The 16,888-nt window shown below is 49.3% G+C and overlaps 1 protein-coding gene across 3 annotated transcripts in view; it reads right to left on the bottom strand.

The window, feature by feature from the left end:
* ABCC4 (ATP binding cassette subfamily C member 4 (PEL blood group)) overlaps positions 1-16,888 on the bottom strand; it is a 265,767-nt gene that overhangs the window by 207,931 nt on the left and 40,948 nt on the right. For all 3 annotated transcript variants that reach the window (XM_040487238.1, XM_040487236.1, XM_040487237.1), the window contains exons 2-3: positions 9,813-9,923; positions 9,123-9,243 (exon numbers count right to left, since the gene is read on the bottom strand). In XM_040487238.1, coding sequence (XP_040343172.1) covers positions 9,123-9,243; positions 9,813-9,923 — 232 coding nt within the window. The remainder of the gene's footprint in view (positions 1-9,122; positions 9,244-9,812; positions 9,924-16,888) is intronic.

Raw genomic sequence — 16,888 nt, 5'->3', positions numbered from 1 at the left:
CCTTATTAACCCAGACATGGCAAATAACCAACAGGTTTTCTTTCCGTCTGTCCCAAGCGAGGAACCCATGGCACAAAAGGGCAAGGGAACCCAAAAAAAACAAATCCCAAAACAAAACTAAAATGCATTTTCTTGGGGCGCCTGGGTGGCGCAGTCGGTTAAGCGTCTGACTTCAGCCAGGTCACGATCTCGCGCTCCGTGAGTTCGAGCCCCGCGTCGGGCTCTGGGCTGATGGCTGAGAGCCTGGAGCCTGTTTCCAGTTCTGTGTCTCCCTCTCTCTCTGCCCCTCCCCCCGTTCATGCTCTGTCTCTCTCTGTCCCAAAATAAATAAACGTTGAAAAAAAAAAATTAAAAAAAAAAAAATAAAATGCATTTTCTTCCCTACCAACTAGCACCCCTTCAGGATATTTATAGAAAGATGTTCCCATCCATCACATGGGCGTGCCATTAAACCCCAACACCGCACACACATGCACACGCACGTTCTCAGGCTTCACCGACAGCCTTGCCTTTCATGACATCATGACAGTTCTCTTCTACAAGGAAATGCTGTTTATTAAAGACGACAATCAGATCTCAAGAACACAAAGGCTCACTGATACGTTTCCAGCATGCCCAATCATTCATCCCCAGAAGCATCAAGAGTTTAAGAAAGCAGCCCAAACACAACGGGCCATAAAACAGACCATTTAGGTGATCACAGAGATGAAAATCTGGAGGCTTACACAGTGAGGCAAAAACTCCAAACTGTACATATGGATAGTCCCAGCCCTGGCAGGCAGCACACGCCCTGGAGCCGACCACCAGCAGCCAAGGGGTAAACACCCGCCATCCCAAACGTTCCTAAAACGGAGGATCGTGTCTGGGAGTCACTGTTGTCTGTTCCTCAGCTCTCCATTTGAGCGTAACATGGGTGTGGATAAAGGAAAATATAATCGGAGTCACCCATCAGAGAGAAAACTGACAGAGGCAACAAATCCAGCGAAAAGAGTATAAAGGCAGGTCACTGCCACCTAAGCACCTGGATTTTTCTGATAGTACTTAATAATCCAGCCAACGAATGGGCTCACTAATGAGTAAGGCCCATTCATGGCCCACGCCTTCCCACACATCCTCACCCTCAACAACTTAAGAAATAAAACTGGTAAAATATATATTCTCAAACTTGAACTAACCAAATAAAAACTTTCTAGGTAGCAGGAGCAACATCAAAAATTGTTTAAGCAAAGGCACCTGGGTGGCTCAGTCAGTTAAGGATCCAGCTTCAGCTCAAGTCAGGATTTCATGGTTTGTGGGTTTGAGCCCCCCATCGGGCTCTGGACTGGCAGTGCAGAGCCTGCTTGGGATTCTCTCTCTCTCCCTCCCTCTCTCTGCCCCTTCTCTACCTGTGCTCCCATTCTCTCTCCGAATGAATGAATGAATGAATGAATTAAAAAAAAAAAAAAGACTTCTCCATTGACAAGACTGTCTTGTGATTTAGAGCCAGTCTTGTCTTCTGGCACAAAGAGGGAGACACCCTTACAGATGTAGATTTCCTTTATAAATGTAACTGTCTGTTACACAAGGGTAACTTCTACTCTGTCTTCAGGGCTTCTCCTCTCCTGTCTGATGCTTCTCAAAAATAATCTGTATGCCAAAGAGGCATATTGTGGGGTGGCATATTCTGTTACCCTTCAATCACATTCTATGTTTGTATTCTTGAAGTGTTCTTAAAGAAAGGGGGAACAAAAAGTATATGGAGCAGTTGACAGAGGAGCACATAGCTGTTGTCATGAGAAAAAAAGACAAAGAAAACAAAACCCACATACCTACCTACTCTTGACTCTCCAACCACTGTCGGTGGGGGCTCTGGCAGGAGAAGGCGTCAGGACAGAATGCAAAGACCACCAGCCTGGCGATCAGAACGCTTTGCTTCAGAAACCAGGTCAGCCATTTTGCACATCACATGACCCTAACTCCATCCATGCCCTCCTGGGTCCCTGTACCCTGATGCATAGAAACACCTGCCTTGTCTACTTCAGAGGAATCCAGGCACAACTAAATGAGATACAACTGCTCAAAGTGCCCAAAAACCAGCATAAGCTAAGTATAAACTAAGATCACCCTTATTACAGAGAAGTCCTGTAGAATAGAGTCCTATTCTATTCTTGTTGTTTACTTTTTGAGAGAGAAAGAGCATATACACAAGCAGGAGAGAGGCAGAGAGAGAGAGAGAATGAGAATCCCAGGCAGGCTCCATGCTGTCAGTGCAAAGCCTGATGCCGGGCTTGAACTGACAAACTGAGATAATGACCTATGCCGAAGTCAGACACTCAAATGACTAAGCCACCCAGGTGCCCTGAGACTTATTCTATTCTTAGTGGCAGAGGCTAGTTCACACAGGCTTGGAAAATCCATTGCTGCTTACAAACGACAATGGAGAACAAGGAGTCCAAGTGAGTGAAACTTTTTTTTAATTTCTTTTTTTTAACATTTATTCACTTTTGAAAAACAGAGAGAGACAGAGCATGAGTAGGGGAGGGGCAGAGAGAGAGGGAGACACAGAATCCGAAGCAGGTTCCAGGCTCTGAGCTGTCAGCACAGAGCCCGACGCCAGGCTGGAACTCACAAGTCACTTAGGGGCACCTGGTGGCTCAGTCAGTTAAGCGTCCGACTTCGGCTCAGGTCATGATCTCACCACTCGTGAGTTCGAGCTCCGAGTCGGGCTCTGTGCTGACAGCTCAGAGCCTGGAGCCTCCTTCAGATTCTGTGTCTCCCTCTCTGCCCCTCCCCTGCTTGCACTCTGTCTCTGCCTCTCTCTCTCTCAAAACTAAATAAACATTAAAAAAATTTTTTGGTAACCAGTCACCTACTTGCCTGACATCTTAAAGAAAACGCATGAGAAGCATCACCTTTATTTATGACTCGGGGTCGGTCATCACTGTGGATACTAACAACACTACACACCCAAGACCCGGCAGCGGGTACACAGCAGGTGCACCCAACAGGTCTCCTGTCCGCTTCCTCACCTCGCCTTCGCCAAGCAGTCCTTAATGGTCATTCATGACCCACCATGTCAGCTACCAACAGCCACTCCTCAGCCCCCTGGGTTGAGCAGAGGTGAGGGGCTCTTGGAAGAATCAGTTAGGACATAAATGCAAAGGCCCTGGGGTGCCTGGGTGGCTCAGTCGGTTAAGCCTCTGACTCTTGATTTCGGCTCAGGTCATGATCTCACAGTGCAGGAGTTCGAGCCCTGAGTCGGGCTCCACGCTGACAGTGTGAAGCCTGCTTGGGATTCTCTCTCTCCCTCTCTCTCTCCCTCCCTCTCTCTCTCTGCCCCTCCCCTGCTCATGCTCTCTGTCTCTCTCTCTCTCAAGATAAAAAAAACTTAAAAAAATGTTAAAAAAAAATAAATGCAAAAACCCAGGAGCAGCTCTCCTGGAATCAGCCCTAAGTTGGGGTATAAACCACACTGGGGAATTCAAAGGATTTTGTTTACTTCTTGCCCATCAGCTGAGTTCCAGCCTGAAGATTTAGGCAAACGTTCAACTCCCTACAGCCTCCACCTGGACCACACACAATCAGCAAAAGTGGCCTTGGCCAACGCCGGCAGCCGCCCGGGGCTATTTCCAAGCGTCCCACGTAGCAGACCTAACCCCCGGGCACCCTTCCCCTGTCAGGGCAGGGGCACTAGGAGCACACCGGCAATGTGCAGCCTCCCCACCAACACAACAGGCAGTGACCGCACCTCTCACAGCAAAGGCCCCGGGTGGCATGGGGAGGCAGTCCCCGCTACTGTCTGAGGCCTGCTCCCGAGGACGCTTCAGGCTCCTCCTCTGGGCAGAAGGAGACTTGGTCGGTCCCCACCACGTCCCCATGGAGGTGCACACAGGCACCAGGCGGGCCGGGAACTCGCTGGCTGTTCCATTCGAGTTTGCGTTGGCCTGCAAGAACGCTGTGTTCAACATCAGCACGGAGCCGATTTCTGCGAGCATTACAATCGTTCCTCAATCATCATGGGACGGAGATTCTCGCTCCTGTGAAATCCAACCTCAAAAGCCTCACCCTAGCCTGCATCGAACGCCCTGCCTCTCCCCGCTCGTGCTGCCGGTGGTGCCCGGGGAAGGCCGTGCCCACGCTTTGGCTGGGAACCCTGTACCGCTTAGAAACCATGGATAATCAGCAAGCCTCAAGCTCTTCCAAAAATCCTATGGTTGAGTTCAGATCTTCCACGACCTAAAATACAAAGAGCAACAAGCAGCACAGAAGATCACAAAACAAGAAGCTGCTTCATAGAGTTTATTATCAAACTAACATGCCGGAGCACCTGGGTGGCTCAGTGAAGTGTATGACTTCGGCTCAGGTCATGATCTCGCGGGCTGTGGGTTCGGGATGCGCTGTGCTGACAGTTCAGAGCCTGGGGCCTGCTTCGGATACCGTGTCCCTCCTCTCTCTCTGCACCTCCCTCACCTGCGCTTTGTCTGTCTCTGTCTCTCAAAAATAAACAGTAAAAAAATAAAAATAATAAACTAACATTCATCCTATCAAACTAACTGAATAACTACCTTTAGTCACGGAAAACCCAAAATAGCACCTGAAAGTGATTTTGAAATGTAACAGATCCTTAGTAGCTCCACCATCAAAAGTCATTTCTAACTTCTCCAGAACAGCAGTGTGTCAGCCAGGCAAGTCTAGGAAAACAAGGGTCATGTGTGTTGGATTTCAGGCTCCTTTCGCTGTCAGAAAAGAACTCAAGGTTTACTTCCAGTTGAGCTCTAACACCGGGAGCTGCCTGAGCTTCCCGCCACAGGAGTAAGGGCTCTGGCGCATGTTCTCTTAAAGACATGAAGTGAGAAGCGAGCTAGTCACCAGGCTCGGAGGCCACCGTCTCATTGTATACGGGAAACCACCAAGATACGGGCCTCATCACAGCACGAAGGAGCAAGCGCCCTCCAGGCGGCAGCCCGGGTCCACTCCACACCTGAAGTGTCCGCTGCCGGCACGGAGTCCACCCCAGACGGTCACTGCGCTACCTCGGGCCGGCTGCACACCCTGCACGTGGGAACACGCCCGCACACCAGGGACTGACCGGGGTTCTCATCCTCACCAACGCACGCCCACTCGGAGGCTCACAGAAACACCATCTCTCAGCAGGGAGCCAGGTGTACCTGCTGGTAACAACAGAGAACTCGGCCTCTGCTCAGATCATCCAAGTGCCCTCTGAGGCTCCAGTCTTCCCGCTGGCCGGTCTCCAGGAGCTCATCTAGAATGGTGTCTCAAGAACGTAGATGGATGTGGGGCACCTGGGAGGCTCAGTCGGTTAAGCGTCTGACTCTCAATTTCGGCTCAGGTCATGATCTCACGGTTTGTGGGTCTGAGCCCCGCATTGGGCTCTGAGTTGATAGTGTGGAGTCTACTTTGGATTTTCTCTCTCTCTCTCTGCCTTTCTCCTGTTCACACACTCTCAAAATAAGTAAATAAACTTGAAAAGAGAAGAGAAGTAAAGAGAAGAAAAAAGGAGATGGGAGGAGGGGGAAAGGGAGGGGGAGGCGAGGGGAGGCGAGGGGAGGCGAGGGGAGGCGAGGGGAGGCGAGGGGAGCAAAGCAAAGCAAAGCAAGAGTATAGATGGATGTTTAAGACTTAGGCACAGGGCAACCACACCCTCATCCACTTAGGGACAGTAAAGAGTAGAGGTGGCTTTCTAAAGGGCTCCTGGTTGATCTGAAGACACCATGCTGCTACTGCCAGTGTCGGCACCCTAGCCACTTCCGGCTCCCAGGGGACACTGTCACCTGAGCTCTACCCGACCCCTAATCTCGTTTTCTATCCAGGGAGTTTTTAGCCTTTTACAGCCTAAGGCAGGTTCAAGATGCGTGCATCTGAGACCCTGAAGTTGAAGTCCTCTGAACAAGCCTTCCCGACACCGGATGAGCTTTCAGTCATCCAGAAGGTCAGGTTTCGTAAGTTTGAGCACCCACGACTGAGTCTCGGCTCCGTCCTTTATGCTTTGTGGGACACCGGGCACACCACAGAACTACCTGGCGCTGTGCGTCCTCTGCCCTACAGTGGGGAAAACAGTAATACTCGCCACCGTGTCGGAGCTGGCTACAAGAATGAAAGTAACATTCCGTGTAAAGTGCTTGTAGCAGTTGCTGACAGTTTCAAGTCCTTGTCATTCCCATGCTACTACCAGAACCAGCTTACCACCGAGTGTGGGCCCCTGCGGAAACTGCTCCTGGTGGTACGACTCCCACTGAGTATGAACTACTGTTGCTGCCGTTTCCACCAAGTATGAGCCTCCACCGCTGCTACTAATACTACTGCTGAGTGGGAGGCTCTACGGCTCCGCTGCCACCAAGAGGAGCAATACCACCAGTGAGAAAACTTCTGCTACAGAGTATGAGCTTCTGCGGCTGCTGCTAACGCGCCTGGGTGGGAGTCTCACCGCTCCTGCTGTAACACCAGTAATACTACCAGCAACAGTACTGCTGCTGCTACTACTGAGTGTGAGTCCTGCTGTTGCTGCTGACACTAGCAATCCCACTACTGAGGCTGAGCAACCACCAGTGCCGCCACCACCGCCATGACTACTACCGGGTATGAGCCCCTCCCACCACCACCGCGACTACTACCGGGGTATGAGCCCTACCACCACTTCCACCAACGTGACTACTACTACCGGGTAAGAGCCCTCCCACCCCCTCCACCACCACCGCCACGACTACTACCGGGTATGAGCCCTACCACCACCACCGCGACTACTACCGGGTATGAGTCCCATGTTTGCCAGACTCCACTCCCAGATAACCAACGTCCTAAAAGAGGCCGGCACTCTCACCAGCTGCACCCTCATCTAGCCCCCCATCCCAGCACCCCCAGCTCTCCCAGCAGTAGGTATTCCCAGGCTCAACGACTCAGTAATCGGTGCTCCCTGCACCAGAGTGGGGCCTATCCTCTCAGGGGGAAGCCCGGCCTCTGCACCTCATACCTCTTCTCCCAAACGCAGCAAAGATGCAGCTCATACTGAGATGGGTTCCAGTCACCGTGGGGGGTTAGCGACCCACCCCAAGACGGCCGCAGTGCGCTACAGTGAGGAAAGCCAGAGCACGGTCCAAACCCAGCCACAAGGGCCACCCTTCTGATCCCTCGTCTTCAGGACTTGTCACCAAGGGAAAGTACAGAACTGGGGGCAGCAGAGGAAGGCTGCTCCGGGACGCCGTCCGGCCCCAAGGTCCAAGGACACACGTGCCTGCCCACCCCCACCCAGACACAGGGCCCACGTCGAGGCTGCGGGATTCCCCACCAAGCAGAATCCATGAGCTCGATGCTCTGCGAGGTCAGCACCCATATCTGATGAGGAAATCCTGCATACACACCGGCCACGGCAACACCAACCTGTCACCCTGTGTATTTCAAACTGAGACTTGCTGTGACCACATGGAAACACCATCACTAGGACCCCTGTCCACAGGTCAGTGACAAGCTGAGGCTTCCCGAAGAGCTCCTGTACCCTCTCCCCCCCACCCCCCCCCCCCCCCACCCTGTCAGTCCCACTGCTTTGCATCTCCGCCCTGCCCTTGACAAGCCACAGCAGTATCTAGGTGGTGATGGGTGCCCCATATACTTGTCCCCACCCTCCGGCCAACCCGCCTTTGTCATCAATCTCCCAGGGCCATCCAGTCCCCTGTCAGCTGACAGACCCTGTGGTTTCCTCCAGTTACACAGGACAGAGATCACCTACCTACACCCACTGCCCTTCAATACGACAGAGCCTTTTACATGGGAGCTGCCCCTCCCCCATACACACCAACCAGCCCATCCATCTCATGCCCAGCACTCAGGACAAGTCAGCGCCCTTCTCCATCTAAAACAACCTTTTCCCGGGGTGCCTGGGTGGCTGAGTCGGTCAATCATCCGACTTCAGCTCAGGTCATGATCTCACAGTTTGTGAGTTCGAGTCCCATGTTAGGCTCTATGCTGACAGCTCTGAGCCTGGAGCCTGCTTCATATTCTCTCTCTACCCCTCCCCTGCTCATGCTCTGTCTCTCTCTTTCTCTCTCATAAATAAATAAACATTAAAAAAAATTTTTTTAATAAAATAAAACAACCTTTTCCCAGCAACCACAACTTCTATCCCTTCGACCTACATACACTCACAGGGCCACCAACGTCCCTAAGGCAGTACTGAGGTACCAAAGAGCATGAGTCACCCAGGTGGGTTTGCAGCATGCTTCCAGCAGGCTGAAGCCCAGAACAGGCACAGGCTCACTGACACCGAGTCCAGGAGAACACGGTCTTACTGGAGGATCTGGACGGAGGCGCTTCAGGGTAATGGAGGTCAAGGACCTGATGACTTTCTGCCTTTGCTTTGCCTCCGCACATCACTCCTACGCGCACTGCAGTGCCGGGCTACCAAAGCTCCTCCTTCCAACCACCAATCCTCCCCAGTAGCCGGGGACAGGAAACCAGAATGGGTCGTGTGTGAATCCTCCAGAATTCCTCCACAGACGGGGTTTTGGCTCATAGTACATGTCCTTCTGCAAACAGCCCGGAGAGACATGTGTTCTCGGGAGCTCTGGCCGGCTCCACCCTCCACACAGAGCCCCGGGGCTCTGCTCCCCTGGAAGGGGGAGGCAGTAATACCTTCTTGGGAAGAAAGCATTCATCAGATTTGGCCGGGTCAAATTACTGCTATTCGGGTCAAATCACTACTATTCGCTGAGCACCTGTAAAATGCTTTGTGTTACTCCGGGCTCTATCCAAAGTGAATTCCTCCAAACGAGAGCACGCATATTCCTTGAGGTTGTAGAGGCTTCTTTGGGTCAAGGATCACTGTTAGCATTTCTAACCCTTCCCACGCACCAGCAATATCCCAACATGCCATAAAACTTCAGAGCACCAGCCTTCCGCAACACTGCATTTCGATTGGTTAGAAGAAAAACAGTATCACCCCGCCCCCGCCGGAGGCCCATTTAAGTATCTGCCCATTCTGAAGATGAACACGACCGCTGGGCTACATCATGTTTCCCAGACATGTTTTATCGTCAGACCGTAATCCACCTGCCCCTGTCCCCAGCAATGCTGCCATCTGTGTACCCATCCGCACACACTGGAAAACGACACACTGTGTGTAGAAGTTTTACCTCCATTAGCGTAAAAATTCCCAAAACTAAGTAGGATTTCCAGTAACACTTTATGATCGCTTTCGTTAAGGAAGGCTTCCGTGCATCTTTCTCGGCTCTCAAAACTTCTTTATCCCAGTACCTGCAAGAGAAACAAAAGAACAGTGAGAAACCACACACCCGGCTACAGGGCCGAACGGGGGTGGGGCGGACAAATCAAAAGCTACGTGTTTACAGGACATTCTGTTTATCATAGGGCACTCTGTGGCTGCTTCACTGGCACTGCTAAACGTGTGCAGGGCTCCTAAAAGATGTGTGGTGCGGAACCTGAAGCACCAGAAAAACATGCCTTGAGGGAGAAAGTTCCAGTCTCAGGAAACAAGTCACGGCCAAGCGCTGCTGGATTTACAGCACCATGAGCAAGCCAGTAAGGCAGACCTGAGTCCAGACAGCCTCCTCCAGTGATACCATCTCCGGGACAGATCCTGGCATCCAGGGCCTCTGCTGCTGGCAACTGCCACCCCACAAATGCACAGGAAACATATGCTTTCCCCCAGCCACCAAAGTAGGCTAAGCCCAGGGACAGCCTGAGGGGAGGTGAGTGTACGGCATTAGGAAAGGAAGCTCAGGCCAGACCCATCCCAAACCAGGAGACACACACTTAGAAATTCTCATTCCTCCTCACCCGGCTCATTCCTGCCCATGGCTTACCCTTGCAACTCCTCTCCAAGATGCTTTGAGCGATCTTCTGGAAGCACCGGATACATATCATCTTCTTCCAACCTCCGTTTGTGACCGATTTTAAACAAGGGGTTCAGCCACCTGTTAAAAATTAAGAGAAAAGAAGAGTGACACAGATCCAAATTACACATCTGTCTCATCAGAACTTACATTCATGGGGTTTGTTAAAAAAAAGGGGGGGGGGGCTCCAAAAGACAAATACCGTACGATTTCACTTACATGTGGAATCTAGAAACAAAACGAACAAACAAAAAGCAGAGCAGGAACAGACCCATAAATACAGAAAACAAACTGATGTGGCCAGAAGGGAGGGGGATGTGCAAAAGGTGGGGTTGGAGGTTCAGGCTTCCAGTTACAGAATGAGGAAGTCACACAGATGGAAGGCACAGCCATCGGGAATGTAGTTAATGGTGTTGTTGAGTTTTTTACTAGGATCTTATTTTTAAGTAATCTCTACACCCATCGCGGGGCTCAAACTCACAACCCCGATGTCAAGAATTGCATGCTCTACCCACTCCGCCAGCCAGGCGCTCCCAGTCAGTGGTGTTGTCATAGTGATGTATGGTGATGTATGTGATGTCATAGAGATGTATGGTGACAGATGGTAGCCAAGCTTGTGGTGAGCACAGCATAACCTGTACACCTGAAACTAAAGTAATATCCTGTGACAACTATAGTTCAAATTTTTTGAAAGTTTACATTTTATTAAACATTTTTTTTAATGTCTATTTAGAGGCGCCTGGGTGGCTCAGTCAGTTAAGCGTCCGACTTCGGCTCAGGTCATGATCTCATAGTTCGTGAGTTCGAGCCCCGCGTCGGGCTCCGTGCTGACAGCTCAGAGCCCGGAGCCTGCTTCGGATTCTGTGTCCCCCCTCTCTCTGCCCCTTCCCTGCTCATGCTGTGTCTCTCTCTGTCTCAAAAATAAATAAACATAAAAAAAATGTCTATTTAATTTTGAGAGAGAGAGAGAGGACATGAACATGAGTAGGGGCAAAGTGGGGAGGGCAGGGGACAAGAGAGGATATGAAGCAGGCTCTGGGCTGACAGCAGAGAGCCCAGTGCAGGGCTCAAACTCAGCAACTGTGAGATCATGATCTGGGCCAAAAAATTAAGAGTTGGACGCTGAACTGACTGAGCCACCCAGGCGCCCCTGAAAGCGTACATTTTAAATATAGAGACATGGAGGGGAACATAAATGCACGCACACACACACACACAGCTCTATCCACTGAGAGGCCCTGGGAACACTGACACACCAGCAGCAAAAAGCATTCCAGAGCCCAAATTCTGGGTTTTATTTTTTTCTTTTACATAAAGAAAAACAAAAATAGTTTTTCTTATGATGAAAACTTTTAAGATCTACTCTCTTAGCAACTTCCAAATACGTAATACAGAATTATTAACTATAGTCACCATGCCATACATTACATCCCCAGGACTGACTTACTTCGTAACTAGAAGTTTATGCCTTTTGGCCTCCTGCACCCAGATCCTGGTTTTTCAGTATCTTTCTTCCCTAAAGAAACCAGGTCTCCTTGAAGAAATGTCTCATTTCCAGGTTGAGGCAATATGCGGAAGCACCTGTCGATTAGCTTTTCTAACTGTCATGTTAAGTGCCTGGCATTAAGCTTCCGATTGCTGAGGCATTCACTGATTGCTGAGGCATTCACTGCAAGTCATTCCATCTCAAATAAAGACAGCCACACTGGATGAAGAGCCACATTACACCACCCATAAAGTTCCCTCTTCTTGTAAGAAAACTCAGGATTAGGGGTGCCTGGGTGGCTCAGTCGGTCAAGCGTCCAACTTCGGCTCAGGTCAAGAAGATCTCACAGTTCATGAGTTCAAGCCCCACATCAGGCTCTGTGCTGGCAGCTCAGAGCTTGGAGCCTGCTCCAGTTCTGTGTCTCCCTCTCTCTGCCCCTTCCCTGCTCGTGCCGTGCCTCTCTCTCTCTCTCTCTCTCAAAAATGAACATTAAAAAAAAATTTCTTTTGTAAAGAAAACTCAGGATGACAGAGATAACTGACCATCTCTGACCGCTGGCTTTTCCCATGCCTTCATTCCCACTTATGTTCTCAGTTCACCAAGAAAGAGTGAACTTGCAAAACCCCAGGCACCCTACCCAACCTCTGTAGAGGCAGAACCCCAAATCCAGGTGTGTGCATGCCCAGGCATGCCGTGCACTCTCTAGAACCTATGGGTAATAAACCTTGTCATTTCTAAAGTTCCCTGATGGTTATCGCTGAGACTCGTCTTGCAACCACGAGAATCACACGAGCTGGTCCGACCACAACACCGGCTGCAAAAGGGACAATGCCCGCGGGGCTGTCACAAAAGTAGCAGAGCCCAGGTGAGCGGTGTCCCAGGCTTTCCTGACAAGGGCACCTCCCTTCACAGGCTGACAGGAGCACAGAACAGGCAGAGAAAGCTTGAGATGAGCCCACAACACCTTACACTCAAGGAATCACGAAGATGCGTCCAAAACACAGAGGAGACTGCGCAAAGGGCTCTCACCAGACAAATCTGGGATGCTCCCGGCATCACGTAATAAATGGCGAGGAGTCAAACCATTAAGTAACAGAAGAATCCGTGAATCCTTACTGCCACAGAAACACGAGAGAAGAGAAAGCTCTTGCATTCTAGAATGCAAATATAGAAGGAACCATGGAGTTAGGAAATTACCAATGAAGTTAAAACTCATGGGTGAAAGTCTGATGTGGAACACGGTACTTGTATAATTCCAAATGATCCCTACAAATTACTAATTATGAAACAAAAAAATAATAACTGTACAGAGGATCAAAAAAAAAAAAAAACCTATACATAGGCTCCTGGGTGGCTCAATCAGTTAAGTGTCCGACTTTGACTCAGGTCATGATCTCACAGTTCGTGAGTTCAAGCCCCACATTGGGCTCTGCGCGGATAGTGAGGAGCTTGCTTGGACTCTCTCTCAACCCCTCTCTCTGCCCCTCCCCTGCTCGCTTTGTCTCTCCCAAAATAAACTTAAAAAAAATTTTTTAAAGATTAAAAGAAAAAAAACCTCTGCAAATCCATTATGTATTATTTAGATGACAATAATTAATATGCAGAGACGGCCTAACAATGAACACCATTTCACCGATTCACCAGGGTTAAGGAAATTTCTGAGGCCGGACAATAATAGCCTGTGAAAGTAGAGATTCTACTTCTCTTATTCATTGCTTTATCCCTAGCACGATACTGGATACCACAGAGGTGCTCCAGAATTTGTTGTTGAATAAATGAATGTCTATGAATCATGAAGCAAAAAAGAGAAACGGACCTTCAGATTTTGCTAACCCTGGTAGGCTGGTACCTCCAAAGAAGCCCAGTTCAGGAGCTGGAAGGCTGGATTCTGGTCCCAGACTGCCCCCTGCTCCAATTCTACAAATTCAGCACCTCCACGACCCTTTGCCAGTCACCTAGTATCTCGGTGTCTCAATTTCCTTCCAAGAGAAAAGTACAGATCTGTGAGCTTTAACCACCAAACAGCTTGAAACATACTGGGTCATTTATTCCCTGTAGAAAACGCTCATGCAATTAGCAGTGGAACTTACGCAGATGAGGACACCCTGCCCTGAAAGGCCCTCTTTAAAATTCCGGTTTTGAAGAGAAAAAAGATGCTTTTCATTAGGAAAATGGACATCAAAACCACATGAGATGTCAGCTCACACATATCAGCAGGGCTACTGTCAGAAAATAAATATCAAGTTGGGTGAGAACATGGAGAAACTGGAACCCTGGCGCAGAGCGGTGGAAATGTAAAATGGTGGGGTCACAAGGGACAAATATTACGATTCCACTTACAGGAGGTACTTAGAGTTGTCAGATATGGAGAGACAGAAAGAACTGTGGTTGCCGGGGGGCTGGGGGAGGAAGGGGCAACTGGAAGCTCGCACTTGACGAAACACCAATGCAAGATGAAAACTGTTATGTAACAGTGTGAATGCATTTAACATGACTGAACTGTACACTTAAAATGGTGAGGGGGGTGGGGCGGTGTCCGGGTGGCTCAGTCGGTTAAGCTTCCGACTTCGGCTCAGCTCGTGATCTCACAGTTCATGGTTCAAGCCCCACATTGGGCTCCATGCTGACAGCACAGAGCCTGCTTGGGATTCTCTCTCCCTCTCTCTCTGCCCCTCTCCCGACTCAGGTTCTATCGCTCTCTCTCAAATAAATAAATATTTAAAAAGATAAAAAGATGGCAAACTTTACGTTACATGTATTTTACCAGAATTTTTTTTTAATTTAATGAGAAAAAAATTCTGCTAGGTGTACCACCGGAGGAACTCCAGACTTTGCTAACTTTCTGGTGGTATGACCTTGAATTAGCCACACAATCTCTCAGTACTGGCCTCTGGGAAACAGGGAGAACACCTCCCAAGGCTGCTGAGGGCGTCAGCCGGGGTTTCTTTCAATACCACAAACACCCACCCAACGTGCAGCCACTCTGGAAAACACTATAGAGGTGCCTCAAAAAGTTAAAATAGAACTACCTCCTAACTAACCAGCTAGCAACTGCACTACTAGATATTTATCCAAAGGATACAAAAGTAGGGATTCGAAGGGGCACATGCACTCCGATGTTTTTATCAGTGCTGTCAACAACAGCTAAACTATGGAGAGAGCCCAAATGTCCATTGACAGATGAATGGATAAAGAAGATGTGGTGTATACATACATTGGAATACTGCTCTGCCATCAAAAAGAGTGAAATCTCGCCATTTGCAACGACATGGATGGAACGAGCGTATTATGCTAAGTGAAATGTCAGTCAGATAAAGATAGATACTGGATGATTTCACTTCTATGTGGAATTTAAGAAACAAAACAGATGAACATAGGGGAAGGAAAGGAAAAATCAGATAAAAACAGAGAGGGAGGGGCACCTGCGTGGCTCAGTCAGTTAAGTGTCTGACTTTGGCTCAGGTCACGATTTCCCGGTTCTGGCTCAGTTTCTGTGCTGACAGCTCAGAGCCTGGAGGCTGCTTCAGATTCCGTGTCTCCCTCTCTCTCTGTCCATTCCCCCACTCACACTTGGTCTCTCTCTCAAAAATAAATTAAAAAATTAATTTAAATATTTATATAATATATATAATTTATAATTATATATTATATATAATTAATATTAAAATATTTTTTTAAAAAAAGCAGAGGGAAACAAACCATAAGAGACTCTTAAATACAGAGAACAAACTGAGGATTGCTGGAGGGGAGGTTAGCGGCGGGGAGGGGCTAGATGGGAGATGGGCATTAAAGAAGGCACTTGTGGGGATAAGTACTGGTGATGAATCACTAAATTCTACTCCTGAAACCAACACTATGTCAACTAATTTGAATTTAAATTAAATAAGTAAATAAAAATAACACGAAATCTACCCTCTTAAAAAAAACACACCAAATACCAGCAGTTATGATGACAGAGCTCTTAATCACATTTGGGCCCCCTTAAAAAGGCTCTAATAACTTAGATGAAGTTAATTAAGCAAACTTTTTCTTTCACTACAGCCCTCCCAATGCCCAAATCCCAAAAAGCCAGGCTGGGCCCCGTGGACACCAGAAAAGGCCAAAAGCTTGCTTTTCCATCTGATGGCAAGTGTACTTAAGTAAGGACTGGACACAGAGACCTGAGACAACAGACCTCTGAATGTCGACTTATCTTTTCTCCCCGGAGACATTTAGCCAACAATTCCAGACCACTGGGGATTGAGCCGTCCAGCAACCCAGCTCCACCCCAACAGTCCTTCCCTCCACAGCTTACTCTCTCCTTCCTACCTCCTGCACAGCACTGAACACAGCAGTGGGTTTTCCTCCAGTCCACCAGACCATCAGCCCTTCAGGGCAATGACGACTCACACACCACTTGGACTCGCTCCCAAGCACAGAGCCTGGTATGTCATGGTGCCTGGGCACAGATGTCCCAGGAATCCATCCAGTGTAAGAATCCAGCCAGTGCAATACAGGAACACCTACCCTGCAGGTGAGCTATCTCAAAATGGGTCACTACCCCAGTTCCCTCCACCCCAGGGCCCATATTGCGTGCGGGCCCTGACCTCAACTTTGGGGCTTCCAGGGCTCACAGCTGTCCTTCCTATTTTCCTCCACTCCCACCAGCTAATCCATATCTCTTTATTGTGTCCCTTGTCCCCGCACCATCACCAACACAGAGACTATATAACCATCATGCATGGATTACTGTCCTAATCCCCTTCTTTAAAAGAAATATTGCGTTCAATTCAGGAAGTGAGAAGAATCATGAGTAAGATCTACTCCTGCTGGTCAACTCACAAGGTCTTAAAGGGATTAAATCACCATTGTTTGGAACCAGCAAGGAGACAACCAGCAGGTGATACCCTATCTAGTTACTATAGCCAGCATGGCTACCACCAGACGGAGGAGTCAGTCATCACCCAAGATCCCCTCTGAGCCCAAGAGCGCCTGATGCGGACTCTTCTGCGAAGATCTGGCCATGAGTGCCCGTTTAATCAAATGCTTTCTTCCAAACTGTTAAGCCTCATCCCTCATAAAGGAGGACAATTTATCCCCATAAAGGAAGTTCTTCCTTCCAAGCTGCCACCAGCAGTCTGACCGCCGTCCCCAACCCTCCCTCCCAGCCCTCCATAGGAAACTCTCCCATGACCAGCAAACTCTCCTGGGCCCTCAGCTCCTTGCTCTTAGCACACCACTGGCTGGCCCCTCGGACACAACTTTCCCGCAGCCTCAGGGTGGCCCTTCAGGATCCCAGTTCTGTTTTCTAGCCTCATACCCGGCCCATGCCTCCTAGCCGTAAACACCCCTGGCACCTGCTATCACTGCTGCACCTACAACATTCTCTGTCACTGTCATTCTTCCAGGGCTTCCCTTCACCCCAACTCCCTGCATCACCGGAAGTGGCTTCCAAACCCAATACAAACAGCACCCCAAACCCCAGCCATTCACATTCTGGTTCTCATCTCTTCTGGAACCTTCCTCTCAATCTTCTGATGAATACAAAGATGGGCTTCCAGGGGCGCCTGGGTGGCGCAGT

This window comes from Herpailurus yagouaroundi, unplaced genomic scaffold, assembly GCF_014898765.1.
Source record: "Herpailurus yagouaroundi ecotype Mexico unplaced genomic scaffold, PumYag 164, whole genome shotgun sequence".
Taxonomy (NCBI): Eukaryota; Metazoa; Chordata; class Mammalia; order Carnivora; family Felidae; genus Herpailurus; species Herpailurus yagouaroundi.
This window is presented reverse-complemented; position numbering and strand designations above follow the sequence as displayed.